This window comes from Schistocerca americana, chromosome 2 (genome assembly GCF_021461395.2).
Source record: "Schistocerca americana isolate TAMUIC-IGC-003095 chromosome 2, iqSchAmer2.1, whole genome shotgun sequence".
Classification (NCBI taxonomy): Eukaryota; Metazoa; Arthropoda; class Insecta; order Orthoptera; family Acrididae; genus Schistocerca; species Schistocerca americana.
Genome location: NC_060120.1, coordinates 731,323,446 through 731,335,637, shown reverse-complemented (window position 1 = coordinate 731,335,637; position 12,192 = coordinate 731,323,446). Strand labels below are relative to the sequence as shown.

The following is a 12,192-nucleotide window of genomic DNA, read 5'->3' as shown; positions in this document are numbered from 1 at the left end:
ATGGCAGCAAGGCCGTCCACTGGGCCAGAAAGGAGACGGAATATAAATTTTTTTTCTATTGTTAGTGCATACTGCTGTCCCAAGTGGGCAGGGGTGGGCTGGCAGCGGCGCAATTCGCTATCTTCAGCCAAGATACTGTATAAAATATCACAGGAGAACGGTACAAACATAAAATATGGGGATGATAGATGAAGTTTACACATGAGAGGGGTAAAAAATAGGAGTTAAATATATAAAAAATGGGGTAGTTTGATGAGGCACATTTACAGAAAATCCACATATAATTAATATGCCACTTGAGGAAGACATAGCACATAAACACTGCCAGCATGAATAGCACAATTACAAACGGCGTTCATGTACAGGACATGTATAGGACAACAAGACTGAACACACACTGCACATATACGACATACATGGCGAGCAGCAAAACACGACAGAGAGTAACTGGATTAAAATTGGAACGAATTTCCAAGGGAGGGGAGGCCAGAGAGGAGGGACAGAGGATAGAAAGAATGGGTGTGTTGTCAGAGGAGGAGGTGGCAGGAAGGGGAGGAAGGGGGGAGCCAGCAGCACATGAAGGGGCAGGAGGCAGAGAGGGTGGGGAGGGAGCAACCCAGGAAGGAGCGCAAGGACAGGGAAAGGAGAGGTGAGAGAGATACCAGGCAGGTAGGAGGAAGGAAACAGCACAGTGGGGCGGGACAGGAGAGGGAGCCCTAGGGAAAGGAAGAGGGAGAGGAAAAGTTGCAGGAAAGGATAAATATAGGGGTGAAGCACGTCATCTGTGATGGGGAGACGCTGGAAGTTTCTTTGGGAGAAGATAAGCTTTTTTACTTTCTTCTTTATTGTGATTTGATTGCCCTGTCCCACATGGGCAGGGAAGAGCTGACACAGGCAGACTCACCTGCTCCTCAGCCGAGTGATAATACATTTAATAAAAAGATCAAATTATACATATAAAAGGTGAAAGAAAGGAGGACATAAGGGAAGCCAATGTGGATTAAAAAATACATTTAGGCAGAAACATTCATTGTGGGACAGCTAAAAAAGGCCACATAAAGATGAAAAACACAGTTGGCAGCTGAGCATAACATGTAAAATACTCTGAAGTCACAAGCAGAAGTTAAAAGTTGGCCACAGTACTAAAACACACCAGAACGATGACACTTCAAAGCCACTGCACGAGACAGAGCACACACAATGAAGGGTAAAAATTGTCAGGAAGGACCTGCCAAGGGAGGGGAGGCCTGAAAGAAGGGAAAAGAGGGGGAGGAGGGGGCAGTAGGCAGGTGGAATACGAGAGAGTGGGATGAAAGGGCGTTGGGGGTGCACAAAGTGGCAGAAGATGGGTGGGGTGGGAGAGAGGAAGGGAAGGCAAGTCGGGAGGGAGCACAGTGATGCAGAAGGGGTGCACTGGAGGGGGCATAGGAGGGTGGATAAAACAGCACAGACGAAGGTAAAAGAATGGGAGAGGGAGCCTGGGGGATGTGGGATGGTGGGGTTAGAATTGGTAAGTGGGGTAGATATCAAGGCAGAGCTCATCTTCTGGAAGGGTTAGGCACTGGAAGGTACATTCTTAAAGGCAGTGGAGGGTGTGGAGATGGATAGAGGCTGGAACACAATAGTAAAGGCACAAGTCTGCGAATGATGTACAGGGTGAAGATGTGTTCGATGAAAAGGATGATGTGGGAAAGGGATGAGGTCACAGGGGATCTGTGTGGAGGACGGAGGCAGGTACGGAAAGCAAGGCAGAGTGCAAGGCATTTGAGGATTTGGTGGGCTTTATAGAATGTGGGTGGGGCGGAAATCCAGGCGACGCTGGTATAACAAAGGGTGGGATGGATTAAGGATTTGAACGAGTGTCGAAGGATGCAGTCCCCCTGTCCAGCCAGGCACAAGTTTCAGGAGGCCGTCTAGTGTGGGCTTAGTGTTGGATCGTAAGGAAATGGGGAGTCCAGGTGAGGTGACATTCGAGGGTGAGGCCAAGGTATTTCAGGGTGGGAGCGAGGTGAGCAGGATGACCATAGAAGATTAGTCGGTATGACGCTCTTACACAGTGCAAAACGCCGATTCACGATTTGAGCATAAACTTGGTACGCATTTAGGCAAGCCTCTTCTTCGGTAACTTTTTGCTACGAGACATTAAACAGGTTTCCTCACAGCAAACGGGGGATATTAGTTTTATTTTTGAGCTCTATTCGCAGTGCATATTTGGCATTTGCCTGTTCATTCATTGAATCTACCGCAATCGCTCACTTTGTCCTTATTGGAATTTAACATCAGTTGCTCGTATGAAAAATAGCATTATTATAGGTCCAGCTATCATATGGAGGATTACTGTATTTTTGTTACTGTCTTTTTATTATTTTTTGTAAATGCCTTTGAAGAATTTACGCTGATAATGTCAGTGATTAGGTTGGTCAAGCCTTCGAGTTTAATAAGAAAGGGTGTAACGTCCTATTGTAAACGGTCATTGGCTCAAATGGCTCTGAGCACTATGGGACTTAACATCTGTGGTCATCAGTCCCCTAGAACTTAGAACTAATTAAACCTAACTAACCTAAGGACATCACACACAGCCATGCCCGAGGCCGGATTCGAACCTGCGACCGTAGCAGTCGCGCGGTTGCGGACTGCGCGCCTAGAACCGCTAGACCACCGCGGCCGGCGTAAACGGTCATTGTTTTAACATTTCGTCGATGTTTTTGGATATGTAAAAATGATGTTTTCTGATGTAAATTTTTCTGTATTAGTTTTTACGAAATCACTATGTCGTTTTACGCTAGGCATATTCCTACATAAAAAATTAAAAAAATATATCTTATACGTTACGTGGGGGGGGCACAATTTGTTGAATTTCTCATTATGCCTGTACTAGGTTTTTCAAGTTTTGCTATTACTTCTGACTGTAAAAAATCGTCATGTGATTTTAAAGTTAATTTTTATGTAAGCTTTGGTTTTCCTGTTAATGATATTTGCTGTATTTAATGTTCAAATGTGTGTGAATTCCTAAGGGACTAAACTGCTTATGGTATCGCTCCCAGGACTTACACACTACTTAAACTAACTTAAGCTAAGAACATCACACTCACCCATGCCCAATGGAGGACTCGAAACTCCGGCGGAAGGGGCTGGCTGTATTTATTGTCTGCTTGTTGTACGTTTTCGAATGTAGAGCGCATTATAACGCTTGTTTTTTGCAATAATGAGCTTAGCTAGTTGGCTGTGTAAGCTACGTTGGGTAAGCAACTGCTAAGGTTAAAAGATGGGCTCTTCTATAAATTTAAAAATTGTTTGCAGTAAAAGTGAAGATATCTGTTGGAAGTAGTCATCAGAGTACATGTTACACCTCGCAGAAAATGTTGTGCTATTACGATATGGACCTACAAGGATCGATAATCTGGTATGTACGAGAATCTGCATATTTTTATATACTTTTCTGTTTCTGTATAAATAGGGCCACATTTTTGTTTAGATCCTCATTCTGATGGTTCCTATGTACTTTAGCGCTGGAGATGGTCACGCAGTGACATAAATCGATGTGTAAAACAAGGGATTTCAATATTTACGACCGATGCTGCCATTTATCCGAAATATTTTGATATGCCAAGACTGTATGATTTCACCACACATTAGTATTTTTTATTTTGATAGTTGTCTGCTCAAGTCCTTTATCATTTGTAATACTGGTGCTCTAGTGGATCAAGCCTAACAAAACTTCTCCACTTCTTCTGCATTCGATCAAACTGTTACAGTGCCGGCAGTACACATAATTTTAGCTGATGGTAAATTTGATCAGATTATCAATTGGGGAAAATTTTAGTTGCACTCAGGAATCATTTTTCATCATTTACCCATCGCTTAGCCTTCAATCCCTCTGCTACAGCAACAGGACTCTCCGTGCTGGTAGTATTGTCAACGTAATCTTCATTGTTCCTAGCTACGCCTTCGCATTTGGATGTTGAATGCTATGTGTTTTCACACATGTCTGATCGCGTGCGCGATGTTTTCTATATGTTTGTGGACGAGATTAGCTCTCCGTGGAAGGATTGGTATTTTGGTGCGGAAGGGTGAGTGGGAGGGTTGGCACGTTGATGAGTCAGAGGAAGAAAGGGAGGGGTAGAGAGAGAGAGAGAGAGAGAGAGAGAGAGGTGGTGAATGTTTGAGGGGAGGAGGGAGAGGGAGAGGGAGAGGGAAAGAGAGAGAGAGAGAGAGACAGAGAGAGAGAGAGAGAGAGAGAGAGAGAGAGAGAGAGATACTATGAGCCTCGCTTTTCCTTATAATACGTTTTCAATTTCCTAGCTGAGCTGATGACTCCGGTGTGAGAAAATTACTCATCATCTTGTCTAAAAGCTCAAAGTAGTATGCACAGTCTCACTGACATTACTGAGAAATCACTTACTCCTGTTACTTCTTCAGTAATTTCCGCACTGTTATAATAAGCTATATTTTCTTTACCAGTTGCAGATTTAGCTTGACATATGCAGGGTGTTCCAGAAATATTGCGACAAACTTGGAGCAGTTGTCGTGAGCGTCTTGCGGAACAAATAAAGGACAGGAGGCTACAGAGGGTAGAAATTACATGCGCCGGCACCGGCCAGTGGGCAGCAAACGTGTCTTTGTTCGCTGAACGACCTTTGGCGGAACGTCTCGCAATGTTGCTTGTTATTCAGTGATCGCGACTGATTGCCACGATCACCATGGAGAAGATGGGGCTGGTTGATGTGTAGTCAGGCCTTGTCTCCTATGAATGCTATGCTGTGTTGCTGTGGTGAATGATGGTCTCGGGCACTTGTTCTTATCCTTAATTTTTCCAAAAGACGTCCTCTACATCTCCTGAATGACTGTCCAAACTTTTCTGTAACACCATGCATGTTAAAATCTTCCTTTCAGAATTAATAACCTTACACTGTAGTTCTCGTTCAATGGCTGTTGTATTAGTTTTCGATGCGTCTAAACAAATACAGTATGTATCATGTTGTCAACGTTTTATTGCATAGTCCACGCCTGATGAACTTCGATAAGTGTCTATTGTAACACACCGTGGCATGTCACACCGTCAGTTCAAGGTTAGCGGAAGTCGCAGTTTGTGTCACATTTGTTCCTAGTGTTCTTAAATCTTAAATATTATCGTCTTTTATGGGGCCCTAGGTGACAAACCAGCTACACATTTGCCGAACCGTGTGTGCAGTACCGCCGAAAAAGATCATCCGGTTTGCATGTAGCGCGTTATCAACAGTTGTTGACGTGGAGCACTGATTCGAGGCGTTTCCGGCTTACATTCCTGTGTCACAATCTATCTAGACTCTTACCTACACGATATGGTCTGAACACTTAGGTCAACAAAAGAACAACAGACTAAATGTTTGTACGTACTGTGTAGTCACTCATTGTGATGTCTGTGACACAGTTCTCATAGAGCCTGCACTGTAAAGAATATCGCACGCATACTTCTAGCTTCAGCTTCTCAGTTCCATGCCAGTAATGTACTCCTATCATAATTACCCATTTGCATTGTTGTTGTTGACTTTCTTCCTCATTCACTGTGAGACAAGCACGTGTAATTTTCTAGTTCTGTTAAACTATATCTGGGTTCTTTGGAAGACGTAAGCTGTTAACTTTATGAATATCTTGCTTCAGATTTTCGGTTCCATGCCACTAATGTACTTCTCTCATAGTTACCCACTTGCCTTATTGTTGTTGACTTTACGCTTCATTTACTGTTTTCAAAACAAGTACGTGTAACATTTTTCTAGTTATACCATCTGTGCGTTCCTTGGAAGAGCTAAGCTGTTAACGTGATGAATGTAACGATTTTTCACTTTCATACGATTGCCCACTTTACTTAATTCCAGCGATCTTTCTTGCTAACGTAAAAGGCGAGCTTTTTCAATTTCTCGTTTTATCCACCCTGAAACGCACTGAATGAGTTTTTATCTCAGATCCCAATAGTCCGAGTTATTGCATTTGTAAACCAGAATTTATACAGCACAATGGGAAAGTTGGCAAATTTAGGAATGGATAATTATTAAAACTTAAGTATGGAAGTGCCTCTACAAAGTGCTGTTGGAGGTTGTTTAAGAGGCAAGGGCCGGCCGCTGTGGCCGAGCGATTCTAGGCGCGTCAGTCAGGAACCGAGCGACCGCTACGATCGCAGGTTGCAATCCTGGTTCGGGCATGGATGTGTGTGATGTCCTTAGGTTAGTTAGGTTTAATTAGTTCTAAGTTCTAGGGACTGATGACCTCAGATGTTAAGTCGCATAGTGCTCAGAGCCATTTGAGCCATTTAAGATGCTGGGCAGAGGTGTGTTATAACTTATAAAATCACATTTTTCTTTTTCTCAGTAGGTTTCATCAGTGCACAGTAAGTATTTCCAGCGGTCTGAGAGCCCACTTGGTGTTGCAGGGTGCCGAGAAATCTGACGCGCATCTACTTGGACATGTTCACGCCGGTGATCACCTTCGACGCGCAGTACGAGATCCACGGTCGCGTACTGGCGTTGCCCATCTCAGGCAGCGGGGACTGCAAGCTCGTTTTCAGTGAGTAGCAGACCACCAATTCAATCAGTGAGCACCCATTTCTTTCAAATGCTCGTGGGAGCGACTCTGGACGCTGTCAGCCACTGCACCTACTATCCGAGGTCACGCATATTCACAGCGGTACTGCGGGTACTGCTGCTGTCATGTTCACATTCGATGTTCGGTTATACAATATTTAGTTCGCTCAATACTGATTGGCACTTCCCCTATAACTAATGCAAAGTAGCTGTTTAAAATGGGTATCGATGTAAGCCATAAGATGGACTTAGTAATGTTCACCACCACCAGATGGTGTAGCTGCAACAGCACTTACTGGTGAACATCGATAAGACAACATGGAAACAGATAGGCATGGTCAACGGTGGAGTGACTGCTTCAGACATCCACAAGAGGTTAGTAGCCATATGTGGGGAAACAGCGCCAAGTAAGCAGATCCTGTTTCGTTGGGTATCAGAATTCGTAGGCTTAAGGGAGTGTGCTGAAAAAAGCGAAAGTGCTGGGCGTCCAGCAGCTTCATGCGAACTAAACAATGCACAGTGCGTCAATGACTTGATGATGGAGCACAGACTAATCATGTTTGATGATCTAAGTTCATTACAGCGAACCCCACGCACAATCATCCATGAGGCAGATGAAGGTGTGTGCACAATGTGTGCCCCATCCCTCGCCACTGCGCAGAAAGAGAAGCGTGCGGAGATACGCTGACGGTTGATGCAAAAGAGAAGCGTGATAAAACCGCGATTGTTCTCTAAGTATATAAATGATTTGGCTGACACGGTGGACAGCAATCTGCAGTTGTTTGCTGATGACGCCGTGGTGTACGGTAAGATGCCGAAGTTGAGTGACTGTAGGAACATGCAAGACGACTTAGACAAAATTTCCATTCGGTGTCACGAATGGCAGCTAGCCCTAAATATGAAAAAATTGCGGATGAGTAGGAAGATCAAACCTGTAATGTTCGGAAACAGTATTACTAGTACCCTGCTTGACATACTCAATCTTCTAAATATCTGGGCATAACGTTGCAAAGGGGAATCTGGCATGTGAGAACTGTAACAGGGAATGTGAATGGTCGACTTCGGTTTATTGGGAGAATTTTAGGAAAGTGTCGTTCGCCTGTAAAGGATACCGCATGTAGGACGCCGGTGCAACCTGTTCTTCAGTATTGCTTGAGTGTTTGGGATTCGTACCAGGTCGGATTAAAGCAAGACATCGAAGCAATTCAGAGGCGTGCTGCTAGGTTTGTTACTGGTAGTCTCGAACAACACGTAAGTCTTACGGAGATGCTTGGGTAATTCAGCTGGGAATCCTTGCAGGGAAGGCGACGTTGCTTTCGAGGAACATTATTGAGTAAATTTAGAGAACTGGCACTTGAAGCTACCTGCCGAACGATTCTACTGCCGCCAACATACATTGCGGGTAAGGACCACGATGACAAGATACGAGAAATTAGTGCTCATGCGGAGGCACACCAACAGTCTTTTTGCCTCACTCTATTTGCGAGCGGAACAGGAAAGGAAACGACACGTAGTTGTACAGAGTAACTTCCGCACACCCCGTACGGTGATTTGCGGAGTATCTGTGTAGGAATGGATGTAGAATAGTACAGAGCAGATCCAGCGGAGTTCTGTGAGCGTCTAGTCACTGTTGATGAGCCATGGTTCTTCCCTGAGGTTCCAGAAAATAAACGTCAGTGTATGGGGTAGAAACTTACTTGGAGTCCTTGTCCCAGGAAGTCGCAGCCGGGGCTATTAGTATAGAAACCAATGGCGACTGTGGTCTGGTCAGTAAGGGATACTGCTGGTGGATTGACTCCCTCCCAATATAACCCACAGCGTGGATCGATACTGCAGTTCACTGCACCAACGCCGCTTGCGCATTCAAAAACGCCGCCTCGGAAAATGGGGCCTTGGTGCTCTGCTCCGACACGACAGTGATCGGCCACAAGTCAGCCGCGAGAACTTGCCACCATGCAGAAACTAGGGTTTATTGCACTGCCACATCAACCATATTCGCCGTACCTGGTTACTAGCGACAGTGCCGTATTAGACGTAGTTGAAGAGGACATGCAGGGTAAGAAATTTAACACCAATGACGAACTTCGTACAGATATTCGTCAGTGGGGACAGAATGCCCCAAAAGAATGATTTGCTAAGCGTTTACGGAATCTGGCAGAACGATGGCAAAAGCGCAGAGACACTGGCGAGGAATACCTGTCACATAATCTGTATTCGTTTTTTCAGTAAATGGCCCCTGTCAACACACAAAATTTTAATGGCAATCAGTTTTGAACGTGTCAAGTAACGCAGCGCTCTATGTCTTCGAAAGATAGTCATAATACACAGACAGGAAGATTACATGCTTTTAATGGATATCTTTTAAGTTAAGTGTTCTTCAGTGCAAGGGTACAATTTTAATATGCCAGACAGTTTTGCAGTAAAGTACACTAGCTGCAGTGTGAAAGAACCGAAGAATGACGTTACTTCGTCAGTGAGTGATTCAGACTTTCTATCACTGTGATATAAACGGAGTGTTTGTGAATACTGAAGAATCTGTATTACTAAAGTGCTACGTCGGTTTATGCTGCAAGATGCACTTACCCAGTGACAGATTGTCTACCTAACGGTTTCCAAGCCAACAAAAATTTGAATTTCAATGTTTCAGTTACTTAATGACGAAATTTAAAACGCTTCCATTACCTGCTCATTAAGAGGTATAGATTCACCTCTAGCATTAACTCTATAAGCATGCTATTAAAGTTAGAAACTGTATGTATGTCTGGACGAAGCGTGATTCACATTGCGCTAGTCGCACATACCGCATATATCCAGTATTTGACATTGAGAGAATTTAGTGACTTCCCACAGACTTCACACGTAATTTGAAACCTTTTCGAAACTTTTTCTCTCTAACACCTATCACAATGATAAAAAGTCTGTAGCTTACTATATTTTCGCTGTTCATACAGGAAAACATCAGCATCTGGAACGGCGTTTTGATCTATTACTTCTTTACTACTAACATTATTTGCGCCATATTCTGCAGACTGTATCCACATATACCTTTGAATGTAACTAAAAAATTATATCAGTGTACGAAACGTACACTTTCTGATCAAAAGTATCCGGACACCTGGCTGAAAAGGACTTAAAAGTTCGTGGAGCCCTCCATCGGTAACGCTGGAATTCAAAATAGTGTTGGCCTACTCTTAGCCTTGATGACAGCTTCCCCTCTCGCAGGCATACGTTCAAACAGCTGCTGGTAGGTTTCTTGGGGAGTGGCAGCCCATTCTTCACGGAGTGAAGTGAGGTATCCATGTCGGCTGGTGAGGCCTGGCACGAAGTCGGCGTTCCAAAAAATTCCAAAGGTGTTCTATAGGATTCAGGTCATGACTCTGTGCGGGTCAGTCCATTACAGAGATGTTGTTGTCGTGCAACCACTCCGCTACACGTTGTGCATTATGAACAGGTGCTCGATCGTGTTGAAATATGCAATCGCCATCACCGAATTGCTCTTCAAATGTGGGAAGCAAGAAGGAGCTTATAACATCAACGTAGGCCTGTGCTGTGATAGTGCCACGCAATATAACGAGGGGTGCAATCCTCTCCATGAAAAACACGACCACACTGCCTCCAAATTTTACTGTTGGCGCTACACCGCTGGCAGACGACGTTCACCGGGCATTCGCCATACCCACACTCTGCCATCGGATCGCCACATTGTGTACCGTGATTAGTCACTCCCCACAACGTTTTTCCACTGTTCAATCGTCCGATGTTTATGCTCCTTACACCAAGCGAGGCGTCGATTGACATTTACCGGCTTGATGTGTGGCTTATGAGCAGCCGCTCGACCATGAAAACCAAGTTTTCTCATCTCCAGATTGACTGGGGTAGTGCGTGCAGTGGATCCTGATGCAGTTTGGAATTCCTGTGTGATGGTCTGGATAGATGTCTGCCTATTACACGTAGCGACCCTCTTCAACTGTCGGCGGTCTCTGTCAGTCAACAGACGAGGTCGGCCTGTACACCTTTGTGCCACACGTGTCCCTTCACGTTCCCACTTCACTATCACATCGGAAACAGTGGACCTAGAGATGTTCAGGAGTGTGGAAATCTCGCGTAGAGTCGTAAGACGCAAGTGACACCCAATCACCTGAACACGTTCGAAGTCCGTGAGTTCCGCGGAGCGCCCCATTCTGCTCTCTCACGATGTCTAATGACTACTGAGATCGCTGATATAGAGTACCTGGCAATAGGTGGTGGCACACTGCACCTACTTTTGGGGGTGTCCGGATACTTTTGATCACATACTGTAGTTCGGGAAATATGACGTTTCACACATGGGAGATTGATTCTACAAAGATTTATTTGTGGCGGGTTACTAGTATTTACTGAAAAAGATCGAAAGCAAAATAATATTTCTACTTGTTGGAATATCATAAACAAGTCAGTAATTGAGTCAGAGATACCTGGTGTCTTGGAGAATATGTCATGCAGAATGAACTAGTTTGGCGAGTCACTAGACTAGAAAGGTGCAGATGTGTCGTTGGCCACTAGCCTGGCATTCGAGAGCAATAAGGAGAACACCTGCCATATGAGAGCGGATCACCTTCCGATCGAATGTGCCGGACGTATGAGGGTCACGCATTATGTCAAGTGCCTACCGTGTGGTCTTCAAATCTGGGTATTTCGCCCCGTCAGAATTAGTTGCGTAGCAGCTACGTGCGATGGCAACAATTACCGTCAGCTGCCGTGTATTTTAACAGTGAACTGACAGGGCACAGTACTTGCCAAGTCGACACCACACACAAGAACTAGTGAATAACGTTAACATCCGACACCAATTTCTCGGTAACGGAGACAGAAGACTTCCCCCTTCGCGTCTTAACAGGTGCTTTTAGTCGCTGTGTGTCACAAACACATCGGCACTCATTAGCAAAGTTACCAAATCATTGTCAGTGGTTACTCGAAGTACGAAAAAGATCGATCGGACTAATGATTCTAGTTACAAGCTGTTGCACGCTCGTGGAAAGATATGAGTACGCCGAAAACCACCATTCTACTTGACAACAGAGTATAAGTGCCCTTCTCGCCTACAAATGCGCTTGGTAGGCCGTTTCAAATCCTTGCTGTTATGATATGGAATTGTTTTTGGCTGTTGTATGGCGTTCCTAAATCTCATGAGGGGTGCCTTGTACGCGGGTCTGAACTTCATTAGTGGCAACTATTTCTTTAAAACTTACACTAAACAGGTACATGTCTCTATGTTCTACTGTCCTTCAGTGTTGTAACCAGCATTGCACGTAGCCAGGGAGTGTGATGAGAGGTTCAGCACCACTTTCCAACCCCATCGATCGAGCAAACCAGTCACAATTTGCCCCATATGCGCCAGATCATTGTGCTGCAAATTGATGGGCGAGTCCTGCAAAAATTTTCACCGTTCCTTTCTCGAAGCTGTTCATGTTTGGCACACGGCCTGCCACCAGCTCAGAGAAAGAGGCGCGTACACTTTCTGCAGGACCCGCTCCTCATTTTGCAGGACAATGCTCGGGCGCTTATGGCGCAAGTTGTGACTGATTTATTCGATCGGTTTAGCTGGAAAATGCTGTGCCACTTATCACACTCCACGTACTTAAGTCGTTGGTATTTG

At 44.8% G+C, this 12,192-nt stretch overlaps 1 protein-coding gene across 1 annotated transcript in view; it reads left to right on the top strand.

The window, feature by feature from the left end:
- Nucleotides 1-12,192, top strand: part of LOC124596040 (protein takeout-like) — a 123,834-nt gene that overhangs the window by 92,024 nt on the left and 19,618 nt on the right. Inside the window, exon 5 of the mRNA XM_047135009.1 lies at nt 6,407-6,540. Within this exon, the coding sequence (XP_046990965.1) occupies nt 6,407-6,540 (134 nt within the window). The remainder of the gene's footprint in view (nt 1-6,406; nt 6,541-12,192) is intronic.